Source organism: Jaculus jaculus, chromosome 20 (assembly GCF_020740685.1).
Source record: "Jaculus jaculus isolate mJacJac1 chromosome 20, mJacJac1.mat.Y.cur, whole genome shotgun sequence".
In the NCBI taxonomy this organism is placed as follows: Eukaryota; Metazoa; Chordata; class Mammalia; order Rodentia; family Dipodidae; genus Jaculus; species Jaculus jaculus.
In genome coordinates, this window is record NC_059121.1 from 6,390,503 (window position 1) to 6,408,328 (window position 17,826).

The window sequence follows — 17,826 nt, forward strand, 5'->3', positions numbered from 1 at the left end:
TTGCAGTGTGGCTGGAGGCCCTGGCATGTTCATTCTCTCTCTGCCTCTTTCTCTCACTCTCAAATTAAATAAATAAATAAATAAATAAATAAATAAATAAATAAATTTAATACGTGGGCTAGAGAGATGCTCAGCAGTTAAGGTCTTGTCTGCAGAACCTAACGACCCGGGTTTGATTCCCCAGTACCCACATGGTAAAGCCAGATGCATAAAGGGGCACACACATCTGTAATTTGTTTGAAGAGGCTGAAGGCCCTGGTGTGCCCACTTTCTGTGTCTCTTTGCTTACAAATAAATACATAATTAAAAAAAAACTAAGCCTGACGTAGTAGCACACGCCTTGAACCCCAGCACTCAGGACGCAGAGGTAGGAGGATCACTGAGAGTCTGAGGGCACCCTGAGAATTTCAGGTCAGCCTGGGCTATAGTGAGATGCTCCTTTGGGAGAAAAAAAAAAAAAATTAGTACACCCCACACAGAGGAAAGCACTGCTCGGAATACTTGTTCATCCTCTGATGGGGTTGTATGAGCTTACTGGGCACAGGTACACCCCACAAAGGGGGGGGTGGGAACGACCTGTGGCATCGTAAAAGCCAGCAACCCCCACAGAGGCAGACTGTGGGCACAGGTACCCAAGAGCCAAACTGCAATGTTTCCTGGGCAACCAGAGCCCATGTCTTATGAAAGAAAAAAAAACACCTAAAAGTGGGCCAGACACAAAAGCATAAGCACTCAAGGGGGCAGGAGTTGTGGATGTGGCCACAAGAGGCAGCCCACAGGGCGGGAGGCTCCGCCCAGGTTGTGGAAGGGCTGCTGTGCCCTGAGCTCACAGCCAGGAAAGTTACCAGCGGGGCCCCTGCCATGGCAGAACTCAAGTAGATGTATATGAGACCTGTTTCCTCATCAGTTTTTTTTTTAGCTTTAAAATAAAAAACACTTTTTTAAGATTTATTTTTTAAATATATTTTATTGATTTATTTGATACAGAGAAAGAGGCAGAGACAGAGAGAGAGAAAGAGAGAGAGGAGAGAGAGAATGGGCACGCCAGAGCCCCCAGCCACTGCAAATGAACTCCTGATGCGTGCGCCCCCTTGTGCATCTGGCTTAACGTGGGTCCCGGAGAATCAAACTGGGATACTTTGGCTTTGTAGGCAAATGCCTTAACTGCTAAGCCATCTCTCTAGCCCAAGATTTATTTTTATTTATTTAGTAGCGACCGAGAGAGAAAGGGAGAGAGAGATAGAGAGAGAACGGGCATGCCAGGGCCTTTAGCCACTGCAAACAAACTCCACAGATGCATGCGCTACCGTGTGCATCTGGCTAATATGGGACCTGGAGAATTGAACCTGGGTCCTTAGGCTTCACAGGCAAGTGCCTCAACTGCTAAGCCATCTCTCCAGCCCTACAACTGAGAGCTTTATTGTATGACTAAATCACACAATGGTCATATTCCAATGGGGGCATATGCTTATGGTTCCCTTTCCCTCATCCTAATTCCACCGAGGGGGGGTATCAGTATTCAGCCCTCTGGGGAGGATACTACCTTAAGAGCACACCTTCCCACCTTGTGGTTTTTACATTCTTTCCACCCCCTCTTCTGCAGCACTCCTATTTATTTGTTTGAGAAAGCGTACGGGAGCACAAGGTCCTCTTGCCACTGCAAAGGAACTCCAGAGGCATGCGCCAGATTTAGGCGGAGAATCAGGCCTGGTCAGGCATCGCAAGCAAGTGCTTTTAACCATGGAGCCATCTTTGCAGCCCCTCATCCCTTTTCTTTTTCTTTTTTATTTATTTATTCATTTATTTATTTATTTGAGAGCGACAGACACAGAGAGAAAGACAGACAGACGGAGAGAGAGAGAATGGGCGCGCCAGGGCTTCCAGCCTCTGCAAACGAACTCCAGACACGTGCGCCCCCTTGTGCATCTGGCTAACGTGGGACCTGGGGAACCGAGCCTCGAACCGGGGTCCTTAGGCTTCACAGGCAAGCGCTTAACCACTAAGCCATCTCTCCAGCCCCTCATCCCTTTTCACTGCAAATGTGGACACAAAAACCCCAAATCCCCCAAACCTTGAACACATTTCTGGGATTCTGCATGCTCCTCAACGACGGACATTTAAAAAATGAAGCAAAATCTAGCCCCCAGTCTCGTCTCCTCTTGCCGGCTCTCTGAGCTCGGCCAGCGGCCCGCGGGCAGCACGGTTACCTGAGGCCACTTCCCGTCCGACTGGGCCCGTCGCTTGATCTCCTCTACTGTCTTCCGGCGAGAGTCCTGGTCCGACCGGGACACGAACACGGGCCGGATATACCTTATCAGAGCTGCAAGAGGGAGCAGAGTGTCGGTTTGCGCGGCCTTCCAAGAGCACAGCTGGGCAGGGGATTCTAGGGGCTCAGGGCAATGCGCACCCCAGGGATATTCCTGGGCTGGGCTGATGCCTGGTCTCTCATCTGCTGACAGCAGGAAGCCCGGCGGCCCACAGCCCTGACGGCAGTGAGGAGCTGCCACGGGGCCATCAGCCGGGACCAAGGACAGAATGGAAGCCTGAAGTCTACTGTTATCCTATTAGCAAGGCAAGGGGACTCAAGAGACTTCTCAACACAGGGCTTGGGGACCTCAAATCCTGCCGTGCATGGAGCTGCACCTCTGAAAGACAGGCTGTAGCCTTAACACCTGGAAATGTGACCTTGGCCGGATATAAAATGTTTGCAGATAGTCAAGTGCAGATGCCGTCACCCTAACTGGGGTGGACCTAGTTGAAGGCCTGGTGTCCTTATAAAACAGACAAATGCAGGGAGGGAGAAGGCCAGGCGACAAGCAAGGTCATGGCTCCCAGGGCCCTCAGGGGACCCCGGGGAGGCCAACACTTTCCTCCCGGCCTTCTGGCTTCCAGAGTGGTGAAACCAAGCCCGTGGTTCCGGTGTTTTGTGATGAGTGCTCTGGGGCAAGGGCTGCCCCTTACGGTTTCCCGGGCAGGTCAGGTTGAAGGGAGCTCATCCATTCAGGATCGATAGCACCCAACTGATGAAAAGCAACAGTGATCACAAGAGCACGGAACTCCAGAGACATCACGAGACAGGGGAAGGTGCGCCCAGGCTCGGATTAACTTCAGGATCTTTTCTTGGCCATTTGGGGCTGTGTGAGGCTGGAGAGATGGCTCAGTGGTTTAAGGCAGTTGCTTGCGAACAGCGCTTTGTGACTTTCGAGGTTTCCATGGAGCGCAGAGAAAATACACCAAACAAGACAAGGAAAATTGCTTTGACCTTGCAAATTACCCGCTGGGGCTACAGGGTCGCAGCGAACGGTTCCTTGATCGCTGTGGTATTTCTCCATTCTAGGAATTATGTCAAATCATTCGTCGACTCCCTGATGCTGCTAAAGATTAACAGATGAGAATAAAAGGGAAGAGAATCACCTAAACCCACGACCCCCACAGCTCTTTATGTGCTAAGGGATCTTAGCACATTCCCAGAGGCGGTGCCGGGGGTGCTGGACAGCAGTGACCACCTGGTGGCCACTTCACCAGACGGAGCTCAGAAGTTTCGATCTCTGTCTACAATGGCAAAGATAAGAAAACATGCTTGGGGCTGGAGAGATGGCTTAGCGGCTAAGCGCTTGCCTGTGAAGCCTAAGGACCCCGGTTCGAGGCTCGGTTCCCCAGGTCCCACGTTAGCCAGATGCACAAGGGGGCGCAAGCGTCTGGAGTTCATTTGCAGTGGCTGGAAGCCCTGGCACGCCCATTCTCTCTCTCTCCCTCTGTCTTTCTATGTCTGTCGCTCTCAAATAAATAAATAAAAAATGAACAAAAAAAAAAGAGAGAAAACATGCTTGGACAGTGGGCAGCATGCCCAAGTCCTGAAGCAAGTCCCCTGATGGCTGAGGGGAGAAGGACCCCCAAAACAAGGGTAATACCATCTGAGCAAAACCCGGGCTGTCTTCGAATGCGTCAGTGGGTGAACCTGATTCCACTGGACGACTGACCCTAGATCCCGAAGGAGAAGATGCTCCTCCTGAGGGCTCCTTGTGGGCGGGCAACATGCGCCTGCCCGCCCCGGGTGGCCAGTGGGCCTGTGACAGTGGCTCCCGTCCCTGTGAAGGTTCCGCTCCAAAGTTCACTTGACTGGCTTCTTCAGTGGGCTGGGCAGGTCAACAAAGCTGATCAAAGCTGATGCGCAGATAATCAATACCGTGAAGGCAGAAAGTCGCCGATCACCAGTACTGTGAAGACGCACAAGAAGCCGCTGGGTCAGTGATGCAGTCGGCGACGGCTGGTCTACAAGACGAAAATCCTGTCCTTGGCGTCAGCATTCGCCTCCTCCGCCAAGTTGGGAGCCGCCAAGGCGTCACAAGGAGGAGCCGGAAGTGGGGGTGCTCTGAGCCACTGCAGGCCGGGGAAGATCCTTGGCTGCGCTTCCGGAAGGATGCCCATCCAGGGGGCACTGCCTTCAAACGCAGCCAGCGAGGGCACCAAACAGGATCTGCTCCATTTGAAACGGAATCGATTTCTGTCTTCTTCCCTCCTTCTTTCGGAGAGGCGTCTTCCCGTCGGCCCAGGCGGGGCCTCGGCCTCCCGAGCTGCAGCTCAGGTGTTCCTCGCTCACACGTCCCATGAGCCTGCCTGCTTGAAAGACTGTCCACAAAATGACTGAGAAATGTGCAGGTGACAGAGAAGACCTCTGGTCCAGAGGTCACATTCCGGTCCTGTCTTCTGCCTTGTCTCCTCACAGCCAAAAGGCATGGCCCTCAACACTCCCAGGCTCTCCATGAGGCGTAAGGATGGGCGCGTGGGTGGCATGCACAGGGACGCCTCCTCTTGGGCAATAACCCCGGGATCTGAGCGCCATACACCCGGCTTCTAGAAGGTTCTCAGCTTTGCTCCCACACAGCCAGGTCTAGCTGGGGCTGCTGTACGCACAGCCACAAGAACCTCACGGGGACCATTCACACACACACAGCACGCAGATGCCAGGACAGAGCCTCTCCCCCACACCTGCCCCTCTGCCTGGCAGCCAGAGGTGTTAATCCATCCTCGTGTGGGCGTGGAGTCACGGCTCTTCTCTTACGAGTGACAGGCTGGACCCAGACTCTTCCCATTGTCCCTTCAGGAGGGTGAGACACCACAGTAGCCAGCATCCGCACCCCAGCCACTGCTCCCAATGCCTGGAGACCTCGACAGCGGCTGCTCCGAGGCTGGCCAGGGTGTGAGGGGGCATGGCTTCGGAAGTCCCACCCCCCAACTCCACCTCCCGAGACTGCGCCCTTTCACAGTCCCTGCAGACAGAATTAAGGACCACCAGATGGGACCATCAGATTATGCCCTCCTTGGCTAAAGAGAGCCTTAGATAAGGGACAAAGGGGGGTAGGGAGCCCAGACACAGAGGTTGGAGGGAGGCGTCCACATGCCAAGGGACAATTGTAAACCCCAAAGACCAGAGGGGCAGGACAGGATCTACAGAGGCCCGTGGGGTCGGCCCTGCCCACGCTGTAGTCTTGGGCTGTGGCTCCTTATAATGGGATAAAAAGGTGTCTGCTGTTGCGTCTATAGTGACCGGAGGCCACAGGACAGGGACACTTCTGATGTGTGGGTGTCACTCGTGCTCCAGGGATGGGACAGTGACGCGGAACTGCTATGTAGTAAAAGGCAGCACAAGCCAGCACAGGACAGGACCAGAAAACCTGCGGGAGCACACAGGCCGCAACCGCAACGGGGGGCAGCGCAGTCCGGCCATGCTACGGGGGCCGCAGCTTTCAGGGACCTGCTCGGCAGGGGAGGGGTCTCATCCACCCCCCGGGGCTCACGCACTCCGTGCAGCTTGCCTATTCCCGCTCCCGGGGTCTCACCCGCTCCCGGGGGTCTCACTCACTTCCCCAGATCGGGATGTCTCTGCTCTCGGCCTTCATCACAATGGAGGACATGGTCATGGTGACGGGGATGGCATCGAAGTAGGAAGAGTGTGGTGCCAGGGTGAGGATGGCAGCCTCTGCGGGCAGGGCCTGGCGCCCCTTCACGGCCACTCGGTGGAAGCCGCCGGCAAACCACATGGTACGCATGATGGCCTTCAGCAGAAAGTCCACGACCCTGCAAAAGACAAGTGGCCGTCCAGGGCCTGTCAACACGGAGGCATGAGGTCATGGGGCAGCGACGCCCGGGCCCTGGCCGTAGGGACAGGACGCTGCGCAGGTCCTGAGCCCCGACAGTGAAGTCCCGGGAAGGATGCGGTCTCGTTCTCGGGCACATCATCATCGAACCCCCTTCCCCTCATCTGTGCCCACCCATCAGGTGGCAGTCTTCACCCAGTACAGCTTCTCGGCACCAACCCAACAGGCCATGTGCCAAGGTGAAGGGTGGCTCTCTGTACCTGAGATGCCAGCAGCAGTTTGTCTGCACGCTTCAATACACAAACTCACTGAGCAGGGGCGGGGTGGGGTGAGCCTCCCCATCACCTGCAGGGGCCCAGAGCTCAGCAGTCAACGCAGCTGCTTCCGGCAGCAGCTAGGCAGTCGTGAAACCAAAAGAGACCTGCCTAGCCCCGTGAGCTGGCTTCCCAAGACTTCCTCCTCAAACACGTGAGAATTAGGGCACTCAGACCTGGGGGCTTTCCCTCCTCTTCGCCCCTGACGAGCTATGCCCTCCCCAGCCACTGCCCCCCTGGAGCGACATGTGCCACGTACGGCTGTGGGCAAAGAGAACACTGATCTCCGGGAGACACACCTCTGAAGAAGCCGGGTTCCTCTGGCTGTGGAGCTGGTAAGGGGGCGACCAAAAGGGTTAGAAAAACAAGAGTGGGGCTGGGGAGATGGCTTAGTGGCTAAGGCATCTGCCTGCAAAGCGAAAGGACCTCGGTTCAATTCCCCAGGACCCACGTTAGCCAGATGCACAAGGGGGCGCACGTGTCTGGAGTTCGTTTGCAGTGGCTGGGGGCCCTGGCACACCCATCCTTTTGCTCTCTCTCTAATAAATAAAAAGAAAATTTTTAAAAAGAAAGAAAAAAAGAAAGAAAAACAAGAGCTCAAAGCCCTGTTGATTGGTTTTCCCAAGAGCCTAACTCCCTTTGGAGGATTCTGGGAGAGGAGCTTTACCCATCAGATCCAAGACATGGCCAATCGCTGGTGGACCCAGAGCCCCTTGAGAAGTCACCTTAGAAAAACCTTTGCCTCCTTGGAGAATACACAGTCGCCATGGTTACACTGACACGCGGGGACCAAGCTGTGAAGTTCTATTCCAGGACTGCTGTGACACATGGGTATTCACTTCCCCACATCAGCTGAACACTTTAAAATGGGCTCCCAGGGCTGGAGGGATGGCTTAGCTGTTAGGGCACTTGCCTGCAAAGCCAAAGGACCCGGGTTCGATTCCCCAGGACCCACGTAAGCCAGGTGCACAAGATGGCACATGATCTGGAGTTCGCCTCCCTCCTAAGAACCCCAAGATGTCTGAGCAGATCCAGCCCCACGGTGTAGCCAAGGAAATGGCCCCCACACGCCTCGCAGAGGGGTCAAGACCCTCCTCCCCTTGGGTATTAACACAGGGATGAGGATGACAGACAGCTCTGGGGTTCAAAGGTCAAGGCTGCCTCCTGGAAACAAAAGAGCTGTTCTGGGGCTGGAGAGATGGCTTAGTGGTTAAGGCGTGTATTTGCCTGCAAAGCCTAAGGATCCAGGTTCGATTCTCCAGGTCCCACGTAAGCCAGATGCACATCGTGGCGCATGCATCTGGAGTTCGTTTGCAACGGCTGGAGGCCCTGGCGTGCCCATTTTCTCTCTATCTTTCTCTCTCTTTTTCTTCTCACAAATGGATAAATAAATAAACAAGCAAGTCTACAGGAAGAACAGGGACAGGACACAAGGTGAAGGGAGTAAGAGCTGCTCAGAGCCAAAGGCGGACGCAGGTCTTCAGCAGCAGGGTGAGTAAGTAAGTGTCCAGACTGGAATCCACCTCTGAGAATCTCCCACCGGCCACCAGGGATAAATAGACAACGCTGAAGCCCCCGCCCGCCTCCCACAACCCCCAGAAAGGAAACAGCATCCCTTGCCTGTGCATGCGTGTATCAGTCCCACAACGATAGTGGACCTGGACCTTGCTGGTCAACCAGCCTGCCCAGAAGACCTTGACATTCTAGCATAACCCATGAGGGGGCCTGACCACCGGGCTAAAGAACTCTGAGGCCACCCTGGGGACCCCATTCTTTCCGCAACAAGCAGTACAAGGGCTAGTGAAATTCTGCGAGAGAAAAAAAAAACTCCACAAGGTAGCATGGCCCAAATACAGGCCCATTCGCATTCTCTCTTTAATAAACAGAATATTGAAAAAAAAAATTCAAAACAAGCCCTATGCATGGCTTTAAGAAAGGAGGAAGGGGGATGAAGAGATGGCTTAGTGGTTAAGGCGCTTGCCTGCAAAACCAAAGGACCTCGGCTCTGTTTTCCAGGACCCATGTAAGCCAGATGCACAAGGGGGCGCATGCATCTGGGGTTCGTTGGCAGCGGCTGGGGGCCTTGGCACGCCCATTCTCTATTTGCCTCTCTCTGCTTCTTTCTCTCTCTCTTGCCAATAAATAAACATAAAATATTAAAAAAGAAAGGGAGGAAGGAACTGGAGAGATGGCTCAGCAGTTAAGGCACTTGCCTGAAACCTAAGGACCCAGGTTTGATTCTCCAGTAGCCACGTAAGCCAAATGCACGTGGTGGTATACGTATCTGGAGTTTATCGGCAGTGCCTAGAGGTTCTGGCGTGCCCATTCTCTCTCCCTCCTTCCCTCAAATAAGTAAGAGATTTTTTTTTTTTTTAAGGGAGGAAGGCATACTATGCCTGGAATGCAGGGACTTTCTGAGGGGGGCTCCCCTCCTTCCACCTCAGCCAGGTCCCACCACTACAGACTGGGTGCCAATGGCCACCACACCACGTAGACTCTATGGAGCCAATGCTCCACAGTTGCCTGTCCCACTCCACCAGCCACGTGCTCACGGACGTGGTGAGGCAGCCACGTGCCCCTGCACACGTGAGTGAGGACAGACACACAAGCGCATGTACACTGAAGGAACGTCACCCACTCGCCATGGGCGCGGCCCCTGTTCTGCTCTGCCAGGCATGGCTCCGGGTTCTTAGGACAGACACACGTGCCCCAGAGCTCACTTTCCAGGGGCAGAAGAATTTAAACAAGTGAGATCGAGAGTAAGTCTGTAAGAGAGGATAGTCACAAAATATTAAAAATTAAAAAAAAAAAATTAGAGCTGGAGAGATGGCTCAGTGGTTAAGGCACTTGCCTGCAAAGCCTAATGACCTGGGTTCAATTTCCAAGTACCCACATAAATCCAGATGCGCAAAGTGGCACGTGCATCTGGACTTTATTTGCAGTGGCAAGAGGCCCCGGTGTGACCATTCTCTTTGCCTCTCTTCTCGATCTGCTTGCAAATAACAACATAAAAAAAAAAAAGTAAGGGAAAAAAAAAAAAAACAAAGACAACATGACAAGGAGGGTCAGAAAGAGCAGGAAAAAGTGATTGAGCCAAGACAAGAATAAGGCCCAGGACAGCCCACGACAGGAGCACGCTAAAGTGTTGGATAAGGGCTGGAGAGACGGCTTAGCAGTTAAGGCGCTTGCCTGCAAAGCCGAAGGACCCAGGTTCAATTCCCCAGGACCCACGTTAGCCAGATGCACAAGGGGGCGCACACGTCTGGAGTTCATTTGCAGTGGCTGGAGGCCCTGGCGCACCCATTCTATCTCTCTCTGTCTCTATCTGCCACTTCCTCTCTCTGCCGCTCTCAAATAAATAAAAATAAACAACAACAACAAAAAAAATTGTTAAGCGTTGGATAAATGATGAGGAAGCTGACGGCGGGGGCGGGGAGGGCGGAAAGAAGAGCTGAAGGCTGTTTCTGGAATTATGGTGGTGGGCGAACACTGAGGGAAGGGTGAGATCCAGGTGTGTTCTAAACAAGGAGCCAAAGTGTGAGGGAAGTAGTTATGGTGACCACAGTGTTGGCCAAGCCAGGCCACCAAGGACAATGGAGTCTCCACCAATGAGGACAGGAGAGAGGCCAGGGTTACAAAGGACGGAGGAGCCCAGCAGTGACTCTAGATCCACAGAATCTGGTGTTGTCCACAGACAGCAGGGTCCCGGGTTGGGGGCGGAGGGGCCAGATAGGACAGATGTCGAGGGTGATCATTGTGTCTGAATAAGATCAGGAAGACAGCTCACAGGTCATGGGACTGGGAAGGCATGCAGAAAGCCACTGAGAAGAAGACACAGTACAGTGTGAAGAGGAAAGGGGTGACCTGAAGAGGGAGAAGAATGACCGGACGTCAGGGGCATGGTATGTTCTGGAGCGGAGAGTGGTGTCCAATGCTACGACTCCACTCTGTGAGACTGCCAAGGTCCTTATTCCCTAACCACTGCCAGGAGGTGTATAGGGAGGCAGGAGTAAGACCCTAATTTGTCTGAGGCTTTTTTTTTTTTTTTTTTTTTTTGAGGTAGGGTCTCACTCTAGCCCAGGCTGACCTGGAATTTCCTATGGAGTCTCAGGGTGGCCTCGAACTCTCGGTGATCCTCCTACCTCTGCCTCTGCCTCCCGAGTGCTGGGATTAAAGATGTGCGCCACCACGCCCGGCTTGTCTGAGTTTTTAAGAGAATAGAGACCATGTAGCCAAGCCTTTCAAACAGCTCGGTGGTGGGCAAGGAGCCATCACTGGCCTCGGGGGAGGACAGCCCTGTCTACAGAGAGGAGAGCTCAAGCTGGAGAGGAGAGGAGAGGCCAGCGGCCATCCTGGGGAGCAGCTGCTCCCCGGGGCAGCAGGCAGAGCAGGGATGCAGATGATGTGGTGTGTGGGAATTACTTCTGCACAAGGGAGGGAGGTTCCAGTCCCCACAAGAGCAGAGGAAAAAAAAACTCTGAAGTTCAAGGTCAAGTTCAAACTCGTCCGCAGGCACCTGAAGCCATCACAGCGATGTGTTCCTCGCACCCAGAAACAGGGTCCTCGTGAGGAACAAACATGCCTCAGCCTTCCAGTGTGTGCTGGGGGCCCAGGAGCTGGATGGAGACCATCCAGGGTGTTGAGGACTACAGATACATGGTAGTAGTTGTTTTTTTCTCTTTTTAAAGAAAAAATTTTTATGACACTTTGTATTTCGAAAGTAACTTAAAATAAGTGCTTTTTATGAAACTGTCACTCACTGAGAGCCCCAGATTTTTATTTTAGGCATGTCTGAATGACACTAACTTCATTCAGCAGAAATCCTCTTTCATCAGTCTGTTCAAGTGGCTTGGATGTGTGAACCGGGAAATGAGTCCCCAGCGCAATCTGTGGCCATAACTAAGTGAAACGTTGACACTACAAATCCCGTTACTTTATACTCCGTGTTCCCTCCTCCCTGGCCGCCCCACCATTCGTGAGAGAGCCTGCCTCACAGAGCGAGAGCCCTGACCTCAGCCTCTGGCCTCTCCACACCTGTGTGGACTGTGTGGACGCATACACGCATGCATGCATGCAACACACACACAGGAATGTCATGTCACAACAAAGATACATTATTTGAAGAGGATTTATAAAATCTCAGAAAGGCAAATAAAGAACCAAAAGCCAGGCTGGAGAGACGGTTGAGCAGTTAAGGAGCCTGCCTGAGAGGCCTGAGGATGCAGGTTTGACTTTCCAGTCCCATGTAAACGAGATGCACATGGTGGCACATGCATCTGGAGTTTGTTTGCAGTGGCCAGAGGCCCTGGCATGCCTATTCTCACTCTTTCTCTCTCCCTTCCTTGGTCTCTAATAAATAAAGAAATAAAATAAAATCTTTAAAAAAAATGGCTAGAGAGATGGCTTAGCAGTTAAGGTGCTTGTCTGCAAAGCCAAAGGACCCAGGTTTGATTCCCCAGGACCCACGTAAGCCAGCTTCACAAGGGGACGCATGCATCTGGAGTTCATTTGCAGTGGCTGGAGGCCCTAGCGCATCCATTTTCTCTCTATCTCCCCCCCTCTCCCTATTTCTGTATCTTTCTCGCTCTAATAAATAAAAATAAAATATTTGGGGCTGGAGAGATGGCTTAGTGGTTAAGCGCTTGCTAGTGAAGCCTAAGGATCCTGGTTCAAGGCTCGATTACCCAGGACCTACATAAGCCAGATGCACAAGGGGGCGCATGCGTCTGGAGTTCATTTGCAATGGCTGGAGGCCCTAGCATGTGACATGGGGGAAGATTGAAAATGCTACTGAAATGTCTCCAGCCTTACAACACTTACGTTCACTGTGACATGGACTAACTCGTCACAGTTGCCACAGCTGAATGCCAATAACTGGGCAGGATCTAGAATAACCTACTAGACAAACCTTGGAGCATGCCCGTGAGGGAGCTTCTATGTTAGGTTGAAATAGGACCCCACCCTACCTCTGGGCAGCACTATTCTAGGATGTGGGGTCCTGGACTGAATAAAAAGGAGAAAACTGGGCTGGACGGATGGCTTAGCGGTTAAGGAGTTTGCCTGTAAAGCCAAAGGACTCAGGTTCGATTCTCCAGGACCTACATAAGCCAGATGCACAAGGTGGCGCATGTGCCTAGAGTTTGTTTCAAGTAGCTGGTGGCTCTGGCATGCCCATTCTCTCTGGCTGGCTGGCTGTGCCCCCCCCCAAATAAATAAATAAAACTTACAAAAAAAAAGGAGAAAGCGAGGTGATGATCAGCATTTATATCCCCGACTGCGAGTGTCACGTCTTTCCTGTCGTGACCAACCATATCCTCGACCTGAACGTCAAAATAAACCCTGTCTTCCTTCAGTGGCTTTTGTTGGGTATTTTTGTCACAGCAATGAGAACGTAACTAGAACAACAGTCCCTGACGGCTGTTTAGTTATGCTGCGTTCCCGACACATCCTCCTTCACAGCCAAGGTTCCTTCACATCCAGGGCCAAACAGAAAGGACCAGTTTGGGTCCATGAAGCAAGAGGAACCCAGCTTATAGAAACAGTATTCAACACACAGTGGGACGGGGCTGGCTCGAAGTCCCCCCCTAGGGCAGGGCTGTTCCTGGCTCCAGTGGACCACTAGCCAGACCTTCTGCCTTTCCAAAATTGGTCAGTAAGAGGAACTCCAATGCCAGCCAGATCGCTGGACTTGTACCCTGTGGTGCCCTGTCTCCGCTCTCAACGACCCTAGGTTGGTGGGGGTGCCGCAGCTTGGCAGCTGTGTCCTTGGGAACTGCTATTCTGGGTTGGTTTTTTTTTTTCTTTCTGGTTGTTTGAGGCAGGGTCTCCCTCTAGCTAGGGTTGACCTGGAATTCACTATGTAGTCTCATGGTGGCCTTGAACTCACAGCAATCCTCCTACCTCTGCCTCCTGGAGTGCTGGGATTACAAGGCAGAACTGCTATTCTTAATGCCTGGGAGATGGGAGCGACCCCACCTGGACCCTAACATTAGGGCCAGATGCCACTGGCCGGAGATGCCTCAGCAGAGACACAGGCCTAGCCCACCCAGAGCCAGGGAAGGGCGGCCTGGGAGCCCCGAGTTCAATCTGCAGGCCGCAGGCGACACAGAAAACTCAGGACACAGCAGCGCTGGAGGAGCTCTGAGCTTAGGGACAGGAGAACAGCCACATGGCCCTGAGGACGGGGCCAGGAGAGGGACATGTGGGGACCAGCTGTCCTCAAAGGAAGAGATAAGAGGCAGGCACTGGCCCATGCTAAGCAGCTCCCGGTGCGTTAGGCTCAGCCAGGGGATGGACAGGTCTACGTTGGACAGACAGCAATATAGTGTGACAACAGCGTGGTTTGCTGACACCCCTCCCTGCCCCCATTCAGAGCACCCGGCAGGGAGCCACTCACTTCCGCCACAGGGCCAGGGGCTGCTCAGGCTCCTTGTCGGCAGGTCCCAGAGAGGCCACGAGTGCGAAGGGCCAGGCCAGCAGCATCATGAAGGCAGCGAACAGGAGCCGGATGGGGAAGAGGGTCAGTGTCATGAAAGCCACCTGCAAGGACAGAGAAGCGTCATTCCTGAGGTCCCCCTCCCCAGCGTCCTGCAGAGCAGGGCCACAGCCGGCCAACACGTGGTCGGCAACCACCTCGTGACCAGAGACGCCCAAGGGGACAGCTCGGGAACGATGTGCTAGAACCTTCTCTGCACATCCGGCAGCTGCTCCGACCCCACAGAGCAGCAGGCGGCCCAACATCCGAGACCAGAGGCTGGGCGCTCCACCTCTGGGCACGCCGTTGTGTCCTGCCTGTCCCGAGCCACTGACAGCATGGAGCCCATCAGACCGGACCTCACATGACCTGACCTGGGCCAGAGGGTGGACGAGTCAGGGTGGCTCACCAGCCTGGGGCAAGCGGGTGAGGGAAAGATCAGAGCCAGGAGAGGCACAGGTCACCCACAAGTCTTCATGCCAGGGCAGCAGGAGGTCACAGGACCAGTACTGCCTATTGCCCTTGTCAGGAAGATGCTACGGAAGGTGGCTGGGTTCCTTGGGCCAAGGCTGAGTGTGGCATTCGTGGGACACTTGACATCTCTCACAGCCTTGGAAATCAGAGTGTCACTGACACGTGAAGTGGTCAATGCACACTTCCACGTTTTTTTTTTTTTTTAATGTTCGAGGTAGAGTCTTGCTCTAGCTCAGGCTGACCTGGAATTCACTGTGTGTGGTCTCTGGGTGGCCTCGAACTCACAGCGATCCTCCTAGCTCTGCCTCCCGAGTGCTGGGATTAAAGGCGTGCGCCACCACGCCCGGCTTTTGGCGCTGCCACATTTTAAGGGTTCAACAGTCACAGGTGGCCCGCGGCTATGAGCCCGCAGACCGGGGTCCAGGTACCAACCGCTCCAGCATGAGGTTCGTTCACAATGACACATTCCGCACCCTGCAGCCGCAGACGATGTCTCCTGTCCCCTGGATGCCTGCTGAGGGCTGCCAGCAGACGCCTTTAGGGCGAGAACATTACTTCCACTCCCTTGTTCTCTACAAGTTTCATCTTGATTCAAGTCATGAATAGCTGTTGGATTTTATCAGACATCTCTGCGGTGTCTTTTAGGTGAATGGCCCCGTGCTTGTTCTCATGACATCCGGTACTCTGCTGCAGTCCCGGGTCCCCTCATGTTTGATGGCCGCTTGCAGGAGTGGACCCCTCGGGACTGGTTTAGGGAGTCCACGCTGCCGGCCATGGTGCCATGGACAACTCCTCCCTGGCTCCCACAGACAGCACCTGTGACCCCACCTTCTGCGGTCTCGGCATCACACCCGTGAGAGGTCCTTGCTTGGAGCACATGTAGCTGGCTAGCTGGCTGCAAGTTCCAGGCTTCTGGGATTCCTGAGTGGGTAGCCCGTGTTGCCCTAGGCCAATCTCAGTTCTCTCCATGAGGAATTCTCTTCAAAGCCTTCAGCAGGTCTCCCCTCTGCCAGCTCAACTGCCCCTCACCTCTGTCCACTAGATACCTTGCTTTAATCTCAAGTACTGTCCAAAAGCATTAGTGGAAAATTCCAGAAATACATACCATTCCTGCGTTTTAAACTGCGAGGAAATTTTGTGTCACCCCTGTGACCCATGATGACACACTGACCTTCAGGTCAGAGAGGGGACACGTGTCAGGACAGAGCACCACAGCCCAGAGTGAACCTTGCTGACCTACTGGGAACCAGAATGCAGCCCACCACAGTGCTGGGCAGGGCTAGACCATCATATACGCTCAAGGGCACGTGTCCATAAGCACATGCTCATGCTGACACAGTGACCACACACACACACACACACACACACACACACACACACACACACACCAATACATGGATACACATTCCCACAAAGAGTGATGCCCAGACACACATTCCCTTCTTACTGTCATCCCTGAAAACATTCCAAATCAACTCCTGAGTAAGAAGCCCATGTCAACTAAAAACAGTGAGATCCAGGCTGCTCTTCCTCTGGGGACAGACTCCGAGACTCTTGTGGACAAAGAGACACAAGCTAGCTTATGGACCCAGGTGGGAACCAGTAAAACCACTCCGGGCTTCACTGTGGGACCAGAGCCCTAGCAACTCCCTGGACGTCCCGGGAGTGAGGACATCTTAAACAGGCACGCGCTGTGAGCTTGCAGACTCACGGCCAACCTTGCTCCTGACCCTGGCAACTACACTTCTGTGGTCTGAGCCAACGGGCACTGTGGTCAGTGGTACGGCTGCCAGCAAGTCAGACTGAAAGACTGGAGTCAAAGTGAACCGAGACAGGCTGCGTTGTAGTGACGGCCCCAAGGAGCTTGCAGCTAAGACTCTACCTTAGTATGGGGGCTAAACTGCTGCCCTCGAAATTCCACATGCTGACAGGCGAGTCCAGCACTCCAGAGTGAGTCTAGATTTGATTACGAGACAAGGCGGTCACTAGACTGGCCCTGACCCACACCAACCGGAGTCCATCCAACAGACACACAGAGGTGGGATTGTGTGGGAACACGGGGGACAGGCAGCTCGCGAGGTGGCTAACCCTGGCACTGTGTCCTAGTGGCTGGGCTGGCTAACACGTCCCCACAGACACCTGACACTCCCCTGGTAGGAAGGACATACAAGACGGTTCATTTTGTATTAAGTAGGGCCATCCGGACACGCTGGCTGAGGGCGCCTGTAGTCACTGCACCTGAACACCTCTCATCTCTGAGAGGCTACCTCTACCCACAAACCAGGCTGTCCCCAAGTGCCCTGCACGTCAGTGAGCCCATAAGCTAGCTTGAGTCCCTCTGTCCACAAGCGGGGTCACTGACGTATCTATCACTGGAGAGGACATGAGACCCTCATGTCCACCCGATCTGGCACAGATGCTGTTGTCAGTGCACCAGCTTGGCCACACGGAGTAGGCAGGCCAGCCAGGTGTGGGCAGCTGTTGGCCCTTCCCGGGCCCCACGCTGGGTACACGCCACAAGCAGAAGGACTCCAGACCGTCACCGTGAGCAGTGGGTGCACACCCTCCCGAGAGAGAGGACAGCCCACAAGAATGGCTCCTCTTAAGGTGTGCCCGCCAGGAGGAAAAGTCCGCACTGCTCCAAAGGACATTTGCAAACGCTGGAAATACTCCGATAACGACGTTGCCAGGCCCCACGCGGTTTATACGCTGGCCACAGAAACATGCTCGTCAAAGCCACATTCTAGGCTGCCGTCTCTTGTCTGAGGGCGTCTGGTACTGACACAAGCAGAAACAGAAAGATCCTTGGCGAGTGTAGCGCCCATGGCCCGGGCAACCCACCCGTGGGATTGCTGAGTGCAAATGACATTCAACAGAGTAAATGTGGGCTGCCACGATGTGTCACATCTGAAATGACCCATGGCCCTGCTGAGTCTCCCGTGTTTGAGAGTCGCGAAGGATTTGGAGTTTGGAGTCGTGAAGGATTAGGGAATGTGGATCCAAGTTGGGGGGAGGCAGAGTTGAGCACCCCAGAAGGGGGCACATATAGGTGGGTACCCTGCTTGGGCCCTGGCATCAGGTGCCCAGCAAGCCTTGGCCATGATCCGTGGCCCATTTCACCCGCTAACTCAGGACCTCCGGGCACTGGTTTCATCCAGCTGCTTCCACAGGATAAAGCTAGGCACTGAGAAGCTTGGCAAGGCTGGAGGAGTGACGGGTCCATTCCTGGACACACGGCCTTGGGTGTTGATCAATGCTCCCACCTTACTTCACAAGCACCTCAGAGACACCCAGGACAACTGCCCTGACCTGTGGTCAGTCCCTGCTCAAGAGCTGAGGCCAGACACAGTGACACTTTAGACCTGAGGGCTCACTCTGCCCATGTTTGTCCCAAGCGGCTGGCCAGTGGAGACCAGGAGGCACATACTCCCAATGAGAGAGCCAAAGGGGTACCAGGAGAATGGGG

General features: G+C 53.9%; 1 protein-coding gene across 1 annotated transcript in view; it reads right to left on the reverse strand.

Annotated features, from left to right (window-relative positions):
- Positions 1-17,826, reverse strand: part of Lpcat1 (lysophosphatidylcholine acyltransferase 1) — a 53,377-nt gene that overhangs the window by 21,485 nt on the left and 14,066 nt on the right. Inside the window, exons 2-4 of the mRNA XM_045139021.1 lie at positions 13,809-13,951; positions 5,864-6,078; positions 2,208-2,320 (exon numbers count right to left, since the gene is read on the reverse strand). Coding sequence (XP_044994956.1) covers positions 2,208-2,320; positions 5,864-6,078; positions 13,809-13,951 — 471 coding nt within the window. The remainder of the gene's footprint in view (positions 1-2,207; positions 2,321-5,863; positions 6,079-13,808; positions 13,952-17,826) is intronic.